Source organism: Vulpes vulpes, chromosome 5 (assembly GCF_048418805.1).
Source record: "Vulpes vulpes isolate BD-2025 chromosome 5, VulVul3, whole genome shotgun sequence".
In the NCBI taxonomy this organism is placed as follows: Eukaryota; Metazoa; Chordata; class Mammalia; order Carnivora; family Canidae; genus Vulpes; species Vulpes vulpes.
Window position 1 is genome coordinate 66475383 of NC_132784.1, and position 20852 is coordinate 66496234.

The window sequence follows — 20852 nt, forward strand, 5'->3', positions numbered from 1 at the left end:
AGCCGGACCACAGAGCCACAGGGCTGGAGGGGTTTTATTTCAGAAGGCTCAGTGCCTTTCAGTGCCACTAGGGATGGGTGGGCTTCCTGATGGGGACAAGGATACACAGCTTTGGGGACAGAACTGGTAGGGGAGCAATAGTCTGAGACACCCTGTGTGGGTGACAATAGGTCCAGGGCAGCATGGGATGCAGAGGCACAGTGGCAGGGATGTGACACACCACACTGGCTCTTACAGCGCTGTGACGTGGAGGCCCTGGCCGCCAGCTGCTTCGGCGCTGTCGTCCCAGGCCGCGCTGCCAGCAAAGGCGTGCAGGTCACTCAGCAGGGCCTCGGCGCTGCCCCCTGAGCCCACTGGCCCCTGGGAACTGAGGCCCAGGCCCCCTCCGGTGTTACTGTCACGTGCTTCCTCGCCTGGCTCTGGGACCTGCTGTGGGCAGGGCCCCTCTCTGCATTGCTGATCCTCTTCCTGAGACTCTGTCTCCTCCAGGCCACCAACCAGATGGTAGTCCTCTTCCACATCCTGCTCGTCCTGCTGCCGTTCTGGGTCCTCATCGGGTAGCTCCACCTTGGCCTGGGCCCGGAGCCAGCGGCCCGGTGGGCTGGCCCAGAGGAGGCGGCGAGTGCGGCCCCATAGTGCGGCGCCCAGGCGGGCTGGGTGGTAGTAGCCCCCTGAGTCACGGCTGAGGCGGCGCCAGGCCAGTGCCAGGCCAGTGGCCAGCAGCAGTAGCAGCAGCAGCAGCAGGACAACAGTGACAGAGCTGGAGCTCTCACTGTCCTTGGCACTGCTGCCTGAGCCCAGGACCCCTGGCAGGGCCAGCAGTGTCCCGAGCCCAAGGGCACAGGGCAGGTCCTGTGGGGAGACAGGCAGGGGCTTGTCACCTGGGCTGGGGGCAGTCAGACCAGGTGACTCACTCCTTGGTTGCCTTATGGGCCAAATGGGGACAATCAAGCAGAAAAGCCCAAGTTTTTACTCTGTCAGTAAAGTCCTGGTCCTTTGAGATGCAGCCATGGAGCCTCTAACCCACTCCCTGGCCACCCCACCTTCACTGTCTGAGCCTGCACCTGCCTACAGCCTGTGCGCTGGCTGTTTCCTCTGCTCAGCATGCTCCATCCCCCGAGAGCCACATGACTGCCGGCTCACATCATCTCAGGGCGGCCGAATCTGACCTGCAGCGCTGCCTTGCCTCTCACCCCTACAGCCGGGCTCTACCTGCCTCTCTCTCGTACTTCTCACACAGCGTACAAGTGCTTCTCGTTACTGCCCTATCTGCCCCACCAGAGCAAGCAGCAAGGAGACAGGGGTCCTTTTGCCTCAAGCACTTAATTTCTGGCACACACCATAGGTTCCTGGCACACATGGTAGCTGCTCAGTAATTACTGGTGTGTCAAGACTCTATGGGTAGGGGTGGGGGTAGGGTGGGATGTGCAGGGAGGGGGGTAATCTGCGAGGCTGGCGTTGGGGTTGGCTCTTTCTGAGGCCTGGATGGAGGGACCAACTCAGAGACAACTGTTTACCCTCCACTTGGCCAGGTCTCAGGACGTGGGTTCCTGAAACCCCTCTTCCTCCCACCCATGGGACTGCCTCAGCTACTGCATTTCCGTTCAGTCCGGTCCCTGGGGGCCTCAAGCCTGCAGGGCCTGGGGCTGGGGGAGGCGGGTGCAGCTACCAGAGGAAGCCTGCGGTTGGAACAAGGCAGGTGAGAGATGATGGGGGGGGGGGGGGGGGGAGGGGTGTGGAGGTTCAAGCAAGCCTCCCCTTCACCCCAGGCTCTGTTTGCCCAGGCTCCAGGAACACAGGTAAGTTCCATGCCCAGGTTCCAGCTCCCCAGCAGAACAGGTGAGAGGGTCTGCCAGAGGTTCCTGAAGGGGAGCTGGGCCTGGAGAGGGGTGCTGGGGGCACACCTTGAGTCCCAGGGAGGTCCAGCTCTGAAGTGAGATGAGGAAGGCCCAGCTTCTGCCCCATGCTTGCCCTGGGTCTCCCACCTCTGCCCTCGACTGACTGCTCCAGCTTCTGGAGCCCCACGTGGGGGGGGTGTCCTCCCTTAGTGCCCAAGGCCCAGGCAATCTAGCTCTGACCTGTTGCCCCCACCTCAGGACCCAGTGGGCTCTTGGTGCTCACCATCAGTCCGCCGGCCTTGGTGCTTGAGCGCCCGCCACCAGCTCTGGCTGTGTTCAGTAGAAGTGAGCTCTGGCGTGCTCAGCTGCAGCTAGGGGTTACTGGGCGCTTCCGCTTCCTGCCCACAGTACCCCACCCAACCCTCCCTGCCATAGGCCCCTGCTAGGGGCCACAGGCCTCTTAGGACCACCCTAACCCACACTAGCGCGTCACAGATCTCTCACCTATTGAGGCCAGGGCTATGGGGCCTGTGGCTAGGCCTCCAGGGAGAGGGACTGGACACCAGCTCAAAGCACGACACAGTCCTGGGCTGGGTCCACAGGTCTGCGGCCTCAGTTTCTCTAGCCGGCAGAATTCAGGGAAGCAAGGACTGATGAGGTGGGGAATGCTAGTGGCCCCCAGACCTTTCTCACATCCTTGGGTCCCTGAGGGCCTCATCTGTCCCCAGCATTACACACTTCCTTTCCCAGCTGCCTGCCCCCCAACCCTTGTAGAGGGCAAACCTGACTTTTAGAAAGAGAATTTTATTTGGAATGAAAATATAGAAATTGTTTCTCCCACTTCCTCTGGGGAGGGAGCAGGGCTGGCAGGTGGTGGTCCCTCAGAGTATAAGCTTGCCTTGATACAAAAATCCTCCCTAGTAACAATGACAAGAGCCAGGCTGCGAGCCCCGGGTCCATGGGATGGGTGGGTGTGGACTGCTCCTGAACCTGTCCCACAGGCCCAGGGCAGGAGGCAGCCAACAAGCGGTGTGACTTGCCAGCAGAGGCTGGGTGAGGAGGGAGCGAATGAAGAGGAAGTGAGGGGGAGCAGCATCCCCTGGGCCTGTGGTCCTACGCATCCCCATTCTCCATGCGGCCCAGCTGCTCCTCCAGGCGACCAATGCGCTCCCCCTGCTCCTTGACCAGCGCCCTCAGTGCCCGAAGCTCCTGCATCACCTCGTCCAGCTTCCGCGCCTCCTGCAGGGACGTGGGGGCAGGAGTCAGGGGGTGCAGAGCTGCAGTTATCCCCAAACCCCCTGGGTAGGGGACAGAGCCCCACAGACAGGCAGTGAGAGGTTTAGGCACACACAGCAGACTAGGGCCACCAGGGTTTCCTGACACCACCCCGACCATGGGGCACATACCCCGGCTCCGGTGAGGCCACCGCTGGGGATGGAAGCAGGGACGGAGGTGGCAGATGTGGAGGCCCCGGGGCGGGCTGAGCTCGGGGCCAGGGCAGGCCGGCTTTCAGATAACACGTTGCGCCTGCTGACCTTCAGGTCCCGCTGTTTACTAGGCACGTAGGCCTCCCGCAGGGAGATGAGGATGGGGCTGGCATCCCGCCCGCTCACCCATTCTTCTGCCTCCAGGGCTGCCTCAGGCCCGGCTGTGTCAGGGTACAGATCGTCCTGGAAGAGGTCCGACTGGGCAGGGGATGGGAGAGGTCCAGGTCATTCGGGGGCCCAGGGTAGCTACCTCCTTGTCACCCTCTTTTGTCTGGACCCAGGGTAGCTACCTCGTCACCCTCTTAGCTTCCAGGTCTTCACCCTGTTGACCCATCCTCCAATGGCCTGACCCTGAGTGGCCACTCTAAAGCACAAATCTTTCGTTTCACTTCCCTTTGAGATACGACTTCTCACAGCAGCTTTCCCAACACTCCTAAGCAGGGGCCAGCTATGTGGCTTTGTGGGATTCTGGGAGCCCTGCAGCCTCATTCACAGCTCTCCTCCTTCGGAGTGCCTGGCATGCTGAATGGCACACTCAGTAAACACTGGCTGGAGAATGAAGCTCGTCCAAGGTTCTTGGCTGGGCATCTGAGGCCAGGCACACGTGAGCTGATCCTGTCTTCATGGGAGTCTCCCCTACAGCCAGACTCCCATCCCTCTTTCCTGCCCTTTGCCTGGCCTAGGCCCACCCTAACCATGCTCTTGGTCCTGCCTGGCCTGCTACAGGGAGTCTGTCATGGCTGCCCAGTGTCTGTCTCCTGTGGCTGTTCCAGAGCAGGGCCTCAGCTCATTCTGTCTCATCCCTGCTTGTCCTCCACCTGGAACAGCCCAACCCCTGGCTAAATGACAAAGGCATCCTGGCATCTCTCCAGCCCACTGTCCACATCCACACTCAACCACGTCCCGTTCACAGGCCTCACTCCAGTCGCCCCCGCCTGGCCTGTCTGCTGGGGAAGGGAGTAGGCAGGGGACCAGGCGACCTCACCTTTCTTGGCACAGTCATGACAATGGGCTCACACTTGCGCTCATGCAGTTTGTAGAACCTGGGAAAGGGAGGGGAGGGAGGAACCATGGGGGGAACCTCCCCATCCTCGGCTCCCCTGGCTCCTGACTCTCTGCTTCAAGGCCTCACCCTAGCCCCTCCGCTGTCTGACCTTCAACCCTGGCCCTCCTGTGGGCTGGTTCCTGTTCCTGAGCAGCCTCCAAAGATCTGATCCCTCACCCTGGTCGGCCCTGGCCTGGCCTCTGCGGCCACATCATTCCCCTGCAGCTGGCCACCCAGGAGGCCCTTCTTACCGGGCAATCTCGCACTTGCTGACCTCCAAGCCCCTCTTAGGCATGCTGCCCATGCCCCTCTGGGGCTCTTTGCTGGTGAATGTGTTCAGGAAGTGGATATAGGGGGGCTCATCTGTGATCTCAAAGTACCGGATGCTAGAGTCACCCTGTAGGGGGGAGGAAGCCAGGGTCAGCACTCAGACAGCCAGCCCTCTTCCCTGCCCCATCAGCCCTGGCCAGACCCTACCTTGCCGCAGACGTAGACCACACTGGTATCCGGGTCGTAGAAGGGCAGCAGGGCCCCATTGCTAGAGTCCAGCTCCTGGAGGGCCATGGGTTCCTCCAAGTTTTCCTGGCACATGGGATGGTGAGCAGTCAGGCCAGGCCAGAACCTTTCCCTCTCTCTCCTCACCCTCCCCGCCCATCAGGACTGGCCCCAGGCAGCCTCCCATGCCTGCTGGCCCTGCCTCCACCATGCCAGATGGGTGCTCTCCCACCTTCCAGGACCCCCTCCATTTCTAGGATCTCATTTTCCCAGCCTGCTCCCAGGCCACCGAGAAAGCCCCTCCTGAATGGGAGCTGGGGATGCCTGGCAGCACCACCCTGTCTCAGAAGAACCCACGGAGGTCACTGTACAGAAGCACAGGGCTGCGGGACAGAGCGCCCTTGGAGAAGGGCAGGGAGGCCTCCTGGAGTAGGGGGGCCTCTGTGCTGGGCCCCAGAGGGCAGCCAGAGGGGAACAGGCAAGCAAAGAAAGGAAGGGCCTCTCAGCTGGCAAGAATGATGTGAGCTAAGGCCTGGAGAAAGCTGGAGGCAGCAGGGGAGGCTGGAGGGCGAGGGGCAAGGATGGAAGAGGCTGGCAGGGTTCCAGGTCCCGAGAGCCTCAGGTGCCAGGCTGAGAACCTGGGACCCCCAGACCTCTCCAGGGTGACGCATGCCCTCCTGGGCCAGGATGGGGTCCAAGTCTCCACCAAGCCTGTCCCCTCAAGGCTGGCCATGGCCACTCACCGGGTCCCACAGTGCCAGCTGCCGCTCGCTCATGCGGCTGAAGCCCGTGGTGAACACTTTGCCATCTGCCAGAAAGATGGCCCGCATGGGGCGGGCCCCTTCATGGGCCTTCTCCCTCTCCTATCCGGGGGACAGAGTGGTCAGTGCAGCACCTGACAGAGCCCCTTGGCCTGTCCACTACCATCCTAGCTCTCTGGGGCCACGTACCGCCACCAGGGTGCCCCGGCGGGGGTCGATGATGCGCACACTCTTGTCCTTGCATGCAGAGCAGAAGAGGCTGCCGTTGCGGTTCCAGCTGACGTTGTAGATGAGGTCAGGGTGCAGGCTGTCCAGGCGGTACAGTTCCTCTGCAGTGCCCACGTTCCAGATGAGCACCACGTTGTCACAGCCTGCCGGGCAGGGGGCCGTCAGCCCAGCAGGCTGGCCTTGACCACCCTCCTGGGATACCTGGCCTCTTGAGCTCTGTGGGTCTCAGCTTTACCACCTGTCAGATGGGCCTGGGAGAGGGTGTGGGTTCCGGAGCTGCGCACAGAGAGGGGCAGGGGGGTTGGGGGGCGGGCAGAGCAGACCTGCACTGAGTAGCACGTTGCGGGCAGTTGGGTGCCAGGTGACAATGCCCACTCGCTTGGTGTGTCCCTCCAGCACCACCACTGGCTCTGTCAGTGGGGAGGTGAGCCCATTCTCGGGGATCTGCCACACCTGTGGGAAGGGTGGGGTTGCCAATTGAGGCCTCTGCTTGGCTGTGCTGCCAGCAGCCTCGAGCCACACCTGTGAATCAGGCCTGACCACAGCGCCGTGCCTCACCATGACTGTACAGTCCTCCGAGCCGCTGGCAATGACTTCATCGTTGTGGGGACACCAATCAATGTCCAGGACAGGTCCTGTGTGTCCACACACCGTTGGGTAGGCCTTGTCGATGCGGCCCGTCTGCGGGCATGAGAGGAGCAGTCAAGGGTGTGCAGGAAATGTTTGTTGCCTCTGACCCTGACTCGGTGGCAATAAAAAACTTTTTCCATCTGTGCTAATATCTCTTAGGCAATAAGTCTGGATTATGACACCTGCCCAGCAGTGTGGGGATGGGCAAGATAAAGAAAGTGAAGCGAGGAGAGAGGCCTGGAAGGTGTGGTCAGGTCTCCACTCCTTCCCCCAGCCCTGATGGGGCCCACCTTGCTTAGAGGGAGCACCAGGAAGGCACCCCCGCCGCTGGCCTCCACGATCACAGCCAGGAACCTGGGATTGACTGCGCAGAAGGTGCTGTCCCAGGTGACACGAGACACTCGGATATCTTCATAGCACTGGTCATTCTTGACCGGCTGTCCAAACACATGCCGGAATTTGCTCTGCCGAACCACTTTGCGGAAGGACATATCTGCAGGGTGGAGAGGCTTGGGTCAGCCCTCACCCATGCCAATAACGCCCAACCCTCCCAGGGCTGCATGAAGGGAGGTGGGAAGGATGCATCCTGGGGCCTGATCACTGTCTCCCTCTTGGCTTGCAGTTTCCCCAGTTACAGAACGGGGTCACAGGTGCAGACCCTGGCTGCCACCTACCAAGGGGGCATCTGAGATGGAGAGGGAATGCATTGGCCTAAGACCCACAATACTGAGACCAGAGGGGTTCTGCAGGACTCTACCCAGGCCCCTCCCTAGCCCTGGTATGTGTGGGGGAGGTGGGAAGTGATGAAGCCAGGGCAAGCTTATAGTTCTTCTGTGGGACCTAGTCCGTTCCAAGAAGGTTCCTTCAGGCCAGGATTTGAAAGTTGGGTGAGAGGGAAAGGTCTCCAATGTGGAGCCGCGCTAGGCCCCAGTTCTGAGCCCCCGGGAATGTGCAGTGCCTGCAGGAATGTGCAGGGAGCTGCAGGGAGCCCCAGGCCGGGGCGGTCAGGGAGGCCTGACTGGGCTGGGCGGGGGTCAGGATGCCGCTCCCGGCCGCAGAGCATCCCAGGGCGCCCTCGGAGCGGGGTCCAAGGTGAACCGTGGGGGGAGTCGCTGGGCAGCCACAGGGGCTTGGGGCTGAGGGTGGAGCGCCGCGGAGGGGAAGGGCTCCTCGGACACACGACCCCGCACCCCAGCCTCCCTCGGCTCCGCCCCCGCAGCCTCATCCGGCCCCCCGCCCGCGCTCCCAGCCCCGGCCCGCTATGCTCACCGGGGACGCCGGGGGCTGCGGCACCGGCCTCGGGCGGCTCCGGATCCTGTTCTCTGGGAAGCAGGAAGCGGGAATCAGGAAGTGACAGAGGAGCCCGGGCCAGGGGGTGGGGCGGGGGCTCGCGGGGGCGGGGCCGAGGTCACGCGCGGAGGGGCGGGGCGGGAGGCTGCAAGCGGAGGTGGGGAGCGCCCGGGCCGTGGGGGCGCAGGGGCGGGGCCTGGGCGAGCCCCGCCCCTCAGGCGCCCGGGTCTCTTCGGAGCGAAGGGGTGGGGTGGGGTGGGGTGGGGCCGGGGCCGGAAGGGCAGTGGGTGCGGGCTCCGTCCCAGTCCTGCTCCTCTGGCGGTGCCCTCGGAGGTGCCAGGATTGGGTGGAGCCCCTGCCAAACCCCCATCCCAGTGCATATTTCTGGGTCCCCCAGGCCACCCCGGACTCCAAAATATAGTATCTAGTCTGACAGTCGATATATTCACGTGCCTCTTTTCAAAGGTTACAAAAGTACACGTTGGTGATGAACATTGTAAATACAACAGCAGTGTTTTAAGGGGCACGTGGAAGGACCCAGCCAACCCACTCTTGCCGATGAACACACCCTTGGGGCCTGCCGGGCCTCCTTATTAAAAACAGGAATGGGGGACACCTGGGTGGCTCAGTGGTTGAGCGTCTGCCTTTCGCTCAGGGCGTGATCCCGGAGTCCCCGGATGGAGTCCCACGTCGGGCTCCCTGCATGGAGCCTGCTTCTCCCTCTGCCTGCGTCTCTGCCTCTCTGTGTGTGTCTCTCATGAATAAATAAAATCTTTTTAAAAAATAGGAATAGGGGGCGTGTCCCCTGCAAGATCCCTTGCACCTTCCTTTCTCTCCCCGACCATCTCCCACGGAGGCATAGTGGTCTGTCCACAGTTGATCCCCCCGCCTGGCTCGCTCCTGGGACAGGAACCCAGACTGGCGGCCCCAGATATACCCCATCGGAGTCCATATCCTATTCCGGGGTGACTCAGATGTTCCTCGAGGTCTGACAAGCAGAATCTGCCCCCTCTGCCTGGGGCTGGTGCCACCTCCCTCACCTTCCCTGGGGTGATGATGGTCAGGGTGTCTTTCCCAGAAAGAGAGGTAGGTGGGAAGAGGAGGAAGAGCAAAGCCAGAAAGAGTCTTATCTGGGGCTGCAGGAGGCCCCACTGTGCATCTCAGGCAGGCTGGGGTTTACACCCTATTCACCCCCCATCCTACTGCCTGAGGAGGAAACAGCTCAGAGGGGAGGGGTGCCTGCCCCAGGTCACCCCACCAACATTTAGTCCCCATCTGTTTGGCTCCAAAGTACTTGCTTCCACACATCCTGGGGGAGGCAAACCCTTCCAAAAAAGGACAGGAATGAGGGTGCTTTGGAAGAGGGAACGCAGCCACTAAGACTCTCTCTCCATTGTGCCCTCCAGGCAACAGCCAGGGTTGTCTAAAGCCCAAACCAGACCCTTACCCCAAACCCTCCTCTTGCTCCTTATTGCCACACTTGAAATAATGCCAGTAGTCAATGTGCGCCCCCCCCCCCCCCCGCCCCCATACGTTACCTTCCTCTGTCCTCTCCCTGCATGTGGTCTGGTGACACTGATCCTCTTGTCCCTGAGACAAACCACCTTCTTTCCCACCCCAGGGCCTGGGTACATCCTGTTCCTCCATCTGGAAACTTTTCCGCCAGCTGATGAAAAGGCTCCATCTCTTGCTTTCTCCAGGTCTCAGACCATTCCCCTCACTCTCTGGCCCTTACTTGTTCCTCCTGTCTCCTTGTTAATCACTATCTGATGTTATATTATATAATGATTTGCATATTTGTGTTTTGTCTGCCCTGTCCCACTAGAATGTCAGCAAATTGAGGGTAGCACTTTGTCTCGTTTTCCACAATATCCCCAGCACCTAGGGTGAGACCTAGCACACGGCGTGGGTTTAAGTCATGTACACTGAATGAATGAATGCACAGCGGTCCTGAATGGAGAATTGAAAATGCTCATATTCACAACTCTCAGAATAGACATCAGGTCCCCATGGGAGGTATCTCTCACCCAGAGCAGGGGTGGGTCTCCTAGAGGGCAATGGGAGCCCAGCCCCCTAGGATGTTAGGGGTGAGGTAGATGAACTATGCAATGTCGGGATGAGCCCTTCCTTCAACCTCTCTGGCCTTGGGGGGGCATGTCTCCTCTAACACAAAACCCTCTTCTATGCGTCAGCAGTTGAATTCCTCTTTATCCCGTGAAACCCTTCATGGCACTGCTCTTTCTCCTGGATAGCAATTACCCATTATGGGTGAGATCTCCCCTCAGGGACCTTGAAAGTGGGGCTGGCCCGCTGTCCAAAAGGCTAGGTTTGGAATGGGGAACAGAGTTGGGGACAGGTGGTTGGCACTGGGGTTTTTAGTGCCTGATCTGCCGGTCATGTTGTAAAAGCTTTGGGACCGCTATCTGGGAGAAAGGGGAAGAGCATGCAAAGTGCCCCAAGGAGGACACAAGTCCAGACCCTGCTTCCAGGGAGTGTGCACCAGGGGGAGGAAGAGGCAGTCTGCGTGGAGGGGACAATGCCTGGTGGGCAGGATGCTGCCCATGGGCTCTGGCCCATGAGCGAGTGTTGATCCCAGGCCTGAGTGAGGCTTGGGGATACCCACTGGTATGATTAAGCTAATGGCTAACAATTATGCGCACTTACTCTGTGCCAGGTAAGGATCCAAGTACTTCATAGGGATTAACACTCCTAGGAAATGGGGACCATTAATATGATACCCATTTTAGAGTAGAGGAAATTGAGTCCCAGAGAAGCCAAGAGCCATGCTGAAGATCCTACAGCTGGTGAGTGGTGAAGCTGGGATTCAAATAACCCCCAAAGGGCACCAGAGGCCATGCCGTGAACCCCACCCTTGTGTCTCCAGAATGGAAGGCTGACTGAAAGGTCACCTAACAAGTGCTCAATAAATGAATGAATTTAGCAAATTCATGCCTGTTCAGAAATCTCTCTCCTGCAGCTTTGGCATCCATAGTCCTGTTACCAGGAAATGCTGGTATTATGCCCCTGGCATTGGCAACCATTCAGGTGGCTTCCACCCCTGGGGCCAGTTAATGACACCAGCAGCCCTTGCAAGGGGAACATTACCATCCCATTCTACAGAGGAGAAAACTGAGGTGAAAGGGGACCTAGCAACCAGAACCCAGATCTCCCTGTGCCTCTTCAGACCATCTGCACTGCCTTCTGCCTTTTTCAAGTGGAAGCACCCCTGGAAGGGCAGCACAGAAATGTCTGTCATTTATACCTACGGGTAGGGGCAGCTTTTAGCTGCTGCAGGTCACATCGCTGAGCTAAGGGCTAAGGACTGGAGTGGGGGTGGGGGTGGGTTAAAAGGGGAAAGGGCTCATGGTTTTGGAACACAGGATGGTGAGGGAAAGCTTGGGGGGGGGTGGCCAGAAGAGAGCGCTGGTGTGAAAGGGAAGAGGGGGGCGGAAGTGATAACTTCAGCACTTCCTAATTTTCTTGCAGTGTCTGCACCTTGAGAGGGAAGAGGTGGTTTCTGCCCCAGATGCTGTGTGACCTCCTGGGGGCCTATACCCTTTCTGGAGCCACTGGTCCCCAGAGCTCTCTGTTTAGACATCCTTGCCTCTCTGCCTGTGGGCTGAGTGCACAGAAGGGGCTCCACTGGAGGCAGGACCATGGTGGGTGGAGGTGAGGGTGGAGGGCAGGTGGACCCTAGTTGAACCCCTGAGTGGAGAGAGCCAACACGGAAGTCCTCTGGAGCCATCTAAGGCACAGACTCGGCCCTGTATTCTCTCAGGGCCCCCGGGGTTCTGTGGCCCAGAACTAGTCATGGGCACAGCTGACCTGCCCCAAAGCTCACAGGACCCCAGAGGCCCAGGCCAGGTGGCACTTCCTCCCCTGCGGGGACACCTCTGGATGGCAGTGAGTAGTTGGAGAACTTCTGCTCACTGAGGCCCTACTGCATGCCAGGCTCTAGCTGAGTGCCTCACTTGCTTTCTGACTTAATCCTCACAATGGCAGATGTAACAGAAGCTCAGAGGGTGAAATGGCTTATCCAGAGCCACCAGGGCCTGAGTGGAATCCCGCTGCCTTACAGAGGGAAGTCCTGCTGGTCTCACTCCCCGTTGGGGGCAGAGGCCTGGTAGACAGGGCTTGGCCGTGCCAGGCCAGCCTGTGTGGGCTCTAGGGCCCTAGGGTCCTGCTGGCTTGTGAATGCCTTCCTCTGCAGGGCCTCCCTCCTCTGGGTGAGGCAGGGAGGACAGGAGGGAGGGAAGGATGAAAGGGAGGCTCAGCTTCAGCCCAGGGAAGTTACCCCTGCTGGCTTTGTCCTGCAGCCTGAGGTAGGGGTCTAGGCTGTTGGATGGCAGAGTACAGCAGGTTAGCCCTGGCTCCGACTGCTGAGCCATTGGGCATAGGGGCAAGTGTGGAAAAGCTGAGTGGGACCTGCATAGGGACACGACGCTCACGACAAACTGCCTGGGACTTTTGGTGCTTCATTTTCACTTCCCCAAAGTCCTCCTGCCAGGCCCAAGGGACCAGGTGGGGTTTTCCATGGTGACTTCCTCTACAGCTTCCCTTCTCTCTGACTGGCTGGTTCCTCTGCCTCCCCCAAACTCTTCCACTGCCCTGATGGGCCTGGGTTTTCCGGGACCCTCACGTGGGGCCTGTTCCAGGAGCCTCCTCTGAGGGGACACTGGTGGGGCCTTCTCTGTCAGAGGCAGCAGGCACTGCTGGGTTCTCAGGGGCTCCTGGGGTGGGATCTGTGGATGGAGCAGAAGAGACTTCATCACAGGGTCTGGGGGCTGAGCTGGCAGGGGATCCAGGGGCCTGGGCCTTCGGGCTCACTTGGGACTGGGCCACAGAGTCCACGTGGGGCTGGGCCTCATGGTTCACCTGTGGCTGGCCTGAGGAGTTCAGCTGAGGCTGGACCCCAAAATCTGACTGTGGGGGAGCCACAGAATCCAACTGGGGCTGGGCTGCAGTGTCCACTTGTGGGGGGGTCACAGGGTTCCCTGGAGGCTGGGCCCCTGCCATTGGCAGAGTCTGACCCTCAGAGTCCACTTGGGCCTGTGGCTCAGCCGGCGTGAGGCTGCCCGGCCGTTCTTCACACAGAGCCGCGGCAAAGGAGGAGAGCACGGCACGCAGCAGGGCACGGAGGTCAGCGCTGGCCAGGAGGCAGAGGAAGGGGCTGAGACAGCTGTTGAGCAGGATCAGATAGTCGGAGTAGACCAGGGCTTCCCAGAGCAGGTAGCCGGGGTAGATGTCCCACAGGAAGGCCAGGTAGAGCAGCTGGGCCACGTGGTAGGGCAGCCGCAGGACCACGTAGGTGGACAGAATGGTCTTGGCCACGCGGGCAAAGCCCCGGCAGGCCGCGGGCCGTGGCTGGTGGCGGCAGCAGGTCTTGCAGGCAGTGGCCTGGGTGAGCACATGGCAGACGAGCAGCAGGAGGAAAGGCAGGAATCCCCCCAGGATCTCGAGCATCCGCAGCGGCAGCTCCTCGCTGTCCCAGAAGTCCAGGCAGATGACCAGGTCATACCACCAGACGGCGGCCTCGGGGAAGACCAGCCAGGGCACACTGAAGAGCGTGGCCAGCACCCAGACCCCGGCGCACACCCAGAGGGGCAGGCGGGCCGGGCGGCGCCCGGGGTACCAGCGTGGACACAGCGCCAGCAGGCAGCGGTCCAGGCTGAGGGCGGCCAGCAGGAAGAGGCCCGAGGAGTACGACACACCCCACAGGAAGTAGTAGAAGCGGCAGGCGGCCGTCCCCAGCGGCCAGTGCCCTCCGTGCTGGATCTCCAGGATCTGGAAGACCGCTGCCGCCAGGAACAAAAAATCGGAGAGGGCCAGGCTGAGCAGGAGCAGGGCAAGCCGCGTGCCCGCTCCCTGCCGAGCCTGCGAGCCAGCCAGCCACGCCATGAGCCCGTTGGCTGGCAGCCCCAGGAGCAGCAGGGCCACCAGGAAGACCGTGTCCCAGCCACCCTGGGGGTAGTAGTCTTCATCGTCCAGCTCTGTGCGGGGCCCGTGGTCGGCAGCACCCAGGTTGGCTTCCATAGCAGTGTCCATTTGAGGTCCCCAGTGTGCTGTCGGCTACAGAGTGGGTGCCTGAAGAATCAATGAAATCACGGGGGGCTGAGTATGAGAGAGAGGGTGCTGTGTACCTCTGGGCAAGTCACTGTCCTTCTCTGAACCATCATTATCACCTTTTTCATAGTCAACCTCTGCCAGGAACTTTAAATAGGTCACACCATCTAGTCCTCATACAATCCATTTTACAGGTGAGGAGAGGAAGGTTCAGAGGACCAGAGATTTGCTCAGTCAGATGCAGGACAGAGGCCTGAAACTCAGACCTAATCATTTTGCCACATGGAATGCTGGTGTCCCCAAGTAGACTAAACCAGAGGCTTTCAAACATATGTTTAAAGTTGGTGAATTGGGGATCCCTGAGTGGCTCAGTGGTTTAGCGCTTGCTTTCAGCCCAGGGCATGATCCTGGAGTCCCGGGATCGAGTCCCATGTCGGGCTTCCTGCATGGAGCCTGCTTCTCCCTCTGCCTGTGTCTCTGCCTCTCTCTCTCTCTCTCTCATGAATAAATAAATAAAATCTTGGGCAGCCCCGGTGGCACAGCAGTTTAGCGCCGCCTGAAGCCCAGGGTGTGATCCTGGAGACCCGCGATTGAGTCCCACATTGGGCTCCCTGCATGGAGCCTGCTTCTCTGCTGTGTCTCTGCCTCTCTCTCGCTTTCTCTGAATGAATGAATAAATGAATCTTAAAAAAAAAAATAAAATCTTTAAAATAAATAAATAGGGATCCCTGGGTGGCGCAGCGGTTTAGCGCCTGCCTTTGGCCCAGGGCGCGATCCTGGAGACCCGGGATCGAATCCCACGTCGGGCTCCCGGTGCATGGAGCCTGCTTCTCCCTCTGCCTATGTCTCTGCCTCTCTCTGTCTCCCTCTCTCTGTGTGACTATCATAAATAAATAAAAATTAAATAAATAAATAAATAAATAAATAAATAAATAAATAAATAAAGCTGGTGAATTGTTTTTTTACTAAAATATTATAGTGGAACTCTCACGTGAACTGGATGGAGTGCTCAGATTAAAGGAGGGGGAGTGCCCCTGGGGCTCCTGGGAAGACAATTTGCAAACTGCTTGGTCAGATCACTGGAGGCCCCTTTTCATCTGGTATCCTGGTTCAAGCATTTTTAGATTCCAAGAGGGGGAGGTTCAGGGTCCCATGGGCCTGTAGGGGGGTCCAAGGGTGGGCAGGAGCCTGGGCCTGAGGAGACCTTTCCCCACAGCAAGAGCAGCTCATGAACTCAGGGTGAGGTCTGTAACTCAGGGCCCAGCAGGCTGGGGGCCAGGAGGACTGTCTCAGCTTGAGCTTTTTCATCATCCTCGACCCCTAGCTGTGGCCCTGTTCTTCTCACTTCTCTGGGAGAAGGTGGTCCTTTGAGGCTACCAAACAGAGCAGGGGTAGGGGGCTCAGCAGTGTGATTAGGATGGGGTAGCTGGGACTTGAGAGGCCTGCTGCCCCTCCCGTTCACCCACCCTGCCCACACCCTCCCTCATTGGCCCAGGGACTTTCCCTCGGAGGTCCAGCGCTGAGTCAGGGGAGGAGGTCGATGCCTCAGAAAGGTTGGATCCTGCTGGTGGCCCCATGATTCCAGCCCCTTGGCCTTTAGCCTGGTGGTGTCCTCTCTCCTAGGGCTCCTCCTCAGACAGACCCCACTCTGCAAGCTCCAGTCTCTACTGGATCAGAGCCCTGGGCTCCCCTGAGCCCCCAGAGGTGAGGCCTGGCTTACCTGTGAGGTGCAGTCTGCTGGCCGGAAGGAGCAGGGCGTGCCTGCTTGCCCTGCAGTCCAGCCATCCGTAGGGCCCCACGCCGGGGCCTGCTGCATGGTGCCTGGCGGCGCTAAGGCGGCTGGTATGAAACCCAAGCTGAGAAGACATCAATCATTCATGGGGCTGCTCACTGGGAAACCCTAACCCCAGCTTAGCGGGGCCAAGTGACCAGCCAGGCCACCCCATCCCTGACAGAGCCAGGTGGCCAAAACCCCCTCATCCTGGGCCCTTCTGCTTCAGGGTAAACTCTGCACCCCCCTGCCCCACCCTGCCAGGGTCCACCTCCTCTGACGTCACCCCCATGCCCCTCACTCTGGCATTCAAGGACTCTGTGATCTGGCCTCGCTTCTTCAATTTCACATACCCTCTGTTCTGGCCATGAGGTGCCCCGTGAAGGGGCTGCGTGGGCAACTCACCCTATTCTTTCCCACCTGCCAGCTTTTGTCCACACTATTCCTTCTGACGTGACTTCCCTTGTCCTCTGGCTAAATCCTGCCTGTGTCGCACAACTGGCATTGGGCAGTATTACCCCCATCTTATAGACAAGGTGACTGAGATGTGAAATTGCTGGATCTCCCAGCTCACAAGTGATAGAGCCAGAGTTGGAAGCTCATTGCAGCCTTGTGTCCTGGCATCCCTGTTGGTGAGGACAGTCCTCTTGACCCATCTGGCTCTACCCCCAGGCAGAGGGCTGGGATTAGGGCCTGGGCTGCCTGCCTCACTTACCCTAATCCCCCTCAAGTCTCCATCCCAGGCCATCAGCTCTCAGGGTAGGGGTGTGTAAGCAGCTTTATGGTTCCTGAGAACCAAGGGTGCTCCCTGGTGCCGCATCTCTGGGCCTCGTCGTCTCTCCCCATATGGCCACAGAACAGGCAAGGGGCCCCAACTCTCAGAAGCCTCCTGTGGGGGTCGAGGCTTCCAGGGGTGGTGCTGAGGGCCTCCCTTTGACCAGGAAGAGGAGCAAGAAGAAGGGGCTCCGAGGTTCCCAGAAGGGTGCTGGCAGCTCTGAGGAGCAGAACCAAGTCCCTGGCTTCGAGGCCCCAGGAGGCAGCAAGAAAACCTCTGGAACTGGGGAAGGACAGGAGGAGACAGGTGCTGCAGCCGCTGGCCCAACCACCCGTCGCCAGTCCCACCGGCATCGCTCCGTCCCCCAACATGATGCAGCTCAGAAGACATACGGGCCTCTGCTCAACCGCATCTTCGGAAAGGTCAGGTGGGACCCAGGTTGGGGATGAGGGTGGAGAGTGGGGGACACACTGTGCCCTTGGACTCAACACACCCTGCCCCTAGTACTCAGGCTAGTACTAGGCCCCTAGTACTCTGCTCCAGATCCAGGAGCCTGAGCCGTAGGCACAGAGTTTCTGCAGTTTGGGGAAGGGTTGGTCTTGGGCCAGCCTGGGTATTGGGCAGAGCTAGACTTCAAACCCAGGATCCTGTGAGAGCTCTGGGCCCCAGGATCAGAAAGGGGGGTGGTCATCTCTTTTCTGGGGCCTATGGGACTTCAGTTGCCTTCTCCTGGCCATGTGGGACTGGCCCTGCCCAGGCCATCATGACCCAGGGCTGGAGGAGGAAGGATGGGCCCAAGGGACATGCTGGACTCTGCCTCTCCAGGACCGTGAGCTAGGCCCCGAGGAGCTGGATGGTGAGTGGCCCTTGCTGGTGGCAGTGGTGGGTGGGAGGTGTCCCTGAGCTTGTCTGCCTGGGCCTGAACTCCCTCCCCCACAGAGCTTCAGGCTGCCTTTGAGGAGTTTGACACCGACCGGGACGGCTACCTCGGCTACCGGGACCTGGGCGACTGCATGCGGACGCTGGGCTACATGCCCACCGAGATGGAGCTCATCGAGGTCTCCCAGCACGTCAAGATGCGCAGTCAGTGGCTGACCCCCACTGGCCCCAGGCGGGGTGGGGTGGGAAGCCTGGCTCTGTGCTGAGGCTGGGCAGCCCTGGTCCTCTCTGAGTCTCATTGTTTGGGGGATGACAAGAGGGTGGTGGGAGGTGGCTCTGGGAGTCCACAGGGTGATGGTAGGAGTGTGTGACCGTTTTGAGGGCATTCTGACAGTCTGACATTAGCCTTGTCGGGTGTAGGGACAGCAAGGTCAAGAAAGGCACCAGCGATCCAAGAGAGACCCTTGAGGCTGGGTTCAGGACCCCTCTGTCTGTGATAAGATGCTCCCTGCTGGTACTAGCCACCTGACTGGCTATCTCTGTATCTCTCTGACCCTCCTGAGGTCCCTGAAAAGAGCCTCCTGAGGCTCAGTGAGGCCTAGTGTGACAGAACCCTGGCCACTCCTTACGATTAAATGTCAGATAGGCGGGCACTTGTGTGATTATCATTAGCTAATTTGTCAAATATCAGATTTCCTTCATTCCAGGACATCTGCATTTGCTTTTTCTATGGTTTCCCAAATGGGACATTTAGTGCCATGCTTCTTTTCTTTTTTGCAAAGCTGCTCTTTGACCATTGGTGCTTTTTATAATGGATGGCATGGATTCTAAGATGCCTATGCTCTTTTTATTTTTATTTATTTTTTTAAAAGATTTTATTTCTTTATTCACAATAGACATAGAGAGAGAGAGAGAGAGGGAGAGAGGCAGAGACACAGGCAGAGGGAGAAGCAGGCTCCATGCAGGGAGCCCGACACGGGACATGATCCTGAGTCTCCAGGATCGCGCCCTGGGCCAAAGGCAGGCGCCAAACCGCTGCGCCACCCAGGGATCCCCTCTTTCTTTCTTTCTTTTTTTTTTTTTTTTAAAGATTTTATTTATTTATTCATGGGAGACAGAGACACAGGCAGAGGGAGAAGCTGGCTCCCTGTGGGGAGCCCCATATGGGACTTGATCCCAGGACCCCGGGATCACGACCTGAGCCAAAGGCCGACGCTCAACCACTGAGCCACCCAGGTGCCCTGATGCCTATGCTTCTTGAGGAGCATTTATTGCTGTCCATGGGGTTCCAGCATATAAGAGCACCCAAGAGTCAATTCTCTCATCCTGGCACCAGGATGAGGAAGGAGGCTTAGTGAGTCACCCCAAGGCTATGCCCCATTGGCAATAGAGGCAGAGTTCGAACCTGTAGGTGCCTGGTTCCAAACCTTGGTCTCCTTCCCCCACACATAGGTGCTTTGCTGAGAGCACCGAGTCATCTCTCCCTGTCGTCCCTGTGGAGGATGGGGCTCCAGCCTCCTACCTGCCCTGAGGGCATGGACGCTGGACGTTCCTTCCTGGGTGCAAAGCTGGGGAGAGGCTGGCGCTTGTGATGTCCCTTCTGGGTCCCAGCCCTCTCCAATGTGACACTCTGCCTGGGTCCGCAGTGGGTGGCCGCGTGGACTTCGAGGAGTTTGTAGAATTGATGAGCCCAAAGCTCAGGGAAGAGACAGCACATATGTTGGGGATTCGGGAGCTGCGCATTGCCTTCCGAGAGGTGTGGAGTGTGGTCGAGCCGGGTGCTGGGTGGGTGGTTGGACAGCACACTTGCAGGCCTCCCACCTATGTCAGAGAGACTGGGAGCCTCAGCCTCTGGAGGCCCAAGGAGGGGTTGGAGAGGGTCCAGCTCGCTCTCAGCTGGGAGATCCACCCAAGGAGACTTCCTGGAGGAGGGGGCCTACTGTCTCAGCCTGGGAGGAGGTGGAAGGTATGGGTGGGCGGGCAGAGGTGGGGGCATCCAGACACAGAATGTGGCAAGGTGGCAAGATGGAGACAGGTCCAGGCAGAGCCAGCTTTGGGCAGGAGGGGCTGAACCTGCTGGAATCCTAGTTTGACAGGGATAAAGATGGACGAATCACAGTGGCAGAGCTGCGACAGGCAGCACCGGCTCTGCTGGGGGAGCCACTGGTGGGTTCTGAGCTGGATGAGATGCTCCGAGAAGTGGATCTCAATGGGGATGGCACCGTAGACTTTGATGGTGAGTCTCCTTCCCCTCCAGCACCCGGGATGAGCCCAGCACCTCCCAGGATCCCTGACTAGGACTGGCTCAAGCGCTGCTCCTTCTTTCCTCTAGAATTTGTGATGATGCTTCTCACCCACTGAGGCTCCAGAAGGGAGAACACGCTGCTCCTCTGGCCCCAGGCCAGCAGGGTTCATACTGTACACCCACCCCATGAAGCCCCAGAATGGAAGAGACCCAGCAGCCCCCAGGCTTCTTCAGTCCTTGACAACACCTGGCTGGAGAGGTGGTTCATGATGTCACCCATCTGCCTACATCCTCAGCTTCCTCCCACCTGGGCTGCCTGGAGGAAACCTGCACTCAGCTGCCTGTCCTTCTCCAGTGTGAGCAAGATTTGGATCTCTCCAGACTCTTGGGAGGTAGCAAGCTCCCTGGCACTGCAGCATTCAAAAATGGGGGACAGAGTTGGGGGGGGGGGGATTCTGGTAACATGGTGAAATGGCAGGGTGGCTGGGTGCCTCCCATTACTTGTGTAAAAATGTTAAAATAAAAAAGTTAACTTGAAAGAAAGTCAGGGATGACTCCAGGTACTAAAGACAAAGCAAGAACTCAGAGCTAGGTGGTGGGAGAGAGGGGACACCATGGGGATCTCAGGCTTGGAGAGAGGTTCAGGAGCCTGGGCTCTGACACCTATGAGTGACGGAAGACCTGTAAGGGGCTGATGAATGGGACATGAGCCTGAGTATCTTCCAGGGTCTCGAAGGGCTACCCTGTTCCTGAAAAGGGACCAAAATATATTTCCACCTACCAGCCTGAGGAAGTGGAAAGGATGTCCAGGGCCTTGAGTGGAAAAAGCTACCGCAACCCCCTCCCCCCACAAGGAACATGAAACTCAGGTTTGCACATTAGGCAGGAGAGTGATCTATTTCCATGGTATGGAATGCTGAAGAAAGAAAGAAGCTACTGGAAGGGCACTCTTCAACCCAGGACACAATGGGCTTAGCAAACAAATAACAACCTCGTCGTCCCTTCTGAAGATGAGCTTGTGATCACGTAAGAGAACAGGTCACCGTGAGGGAGACTAGGCGGATGCAACAAACAGGAGAATCAGCACCCCAAAGTAGAAGTAGTAGGACCATCTGGAAGAGACCACGAGTATTTGCCACCGCAAATGAGGTAAACGAAGGGAGAGAGGTGAGAATAGTATGAAACAGAACAGGAAGATTAAAAAGGATAACCCAATAGAACTTCTAAAAATAAAGGATGGGACGCCTGGGTGGCTCAGTGGTTGAGCGTCTACCTTCCGTCCAGGTTGTGATCAGGTCCTGGGATCGAGCCTGCTTCTCCCCCTGCCTGTGTCTCTGCCTCTTTC

At 58.9% G+C, this 20852-nt stretch overlaps 4 protein-coding genes across 4 annotated transcripts; 1 reads left to right on the forward strand and 3 right to left on the reverse strand.

Annotated features, from left to right (window-relative positions):
* Positions 1-16: 16 nt before the first annotated feature.
* PTPRCAP (protein tyrosine phosphatase receptor type C associated protein) lies at positions 17-2473 on the reverse strand. The gene is made up of 2 exons (XM_026004295.2): positions 2122-2473; positions 17-852 (listed from the first exon to the last, which is right to left on the reverse strand). Exons 1-2 carry the CDS (start codon positions 2122-2124, stop codon positions 232-234), a joined length of 624 nt encoding a protein of 207 aa, XP_025860080.1. The 5' UTR covers positions 2125-2473; the 3' UTR covers positions 17-231.
* A 153-nt stretch (positions 2474-2626) lies between these two features.
* Positions 2627-7892, reverse strand: CORO1B (coronin 1B). Its single transcript, XM_026004289.2, has 11 exons — positions 7754-7892; positions 6775-6977; positions 6413-6535; positions 6178-6307; positions 5816-5997; positions 5609-5728; positions 4848-4952; positions 4622-4767; positions 4311-4368; positions 3245-3523; positions 2627-3077 (listed from the first exon to the last, which is right to left on the reverse strand). Exons 2-11 carry the CDS (start codon positions 6973-6975, stop codon positions 2952-2954), a joined length of 1470 nt encoding a protein of 489 aa, XP_025860074.1. The 5' UTR covers positions 6976-6977; positions 7754-7892; the 3' UTR covers positions 2627-2951.
* A 4517-nt stretch (positions 7893-12409) lies between these two features.
* GPR152 (G protein-coupled receptor 152) lies at positions 12410-13819 on the reverse strand. Its single transcript, XM_026003968.1, has one exon. The coding sequence runs from the start codon at positions 13817-13819 to the stop codon at positions 12410-12412; it is 1410 nt and encodes a 469-aa protein (XP_025859753.1).
* A 2635-nt stretch (positions 13820-16454) lies between these two features.
* CABP4 (calcium binding protein 4) lies at positions 16455-19623 on the forward strand. The gene is made up of 6 exons (XM_026003945.1): positions 16455-16805; positions 17209-17239; positions 17323-17466; positions 18909-19018; positions 19351-19498; positions 19595-19623. Exons 1-6 carry the CDS (start codon positions 16455-16457, stop codon positions 19621-19623), a joined length of 813 nt encoding a protein of 270 aa, XP_025859730.1.
* The last annotated feature ends 1229 nt before the right edge of the window (positions 19624-20852 follow it).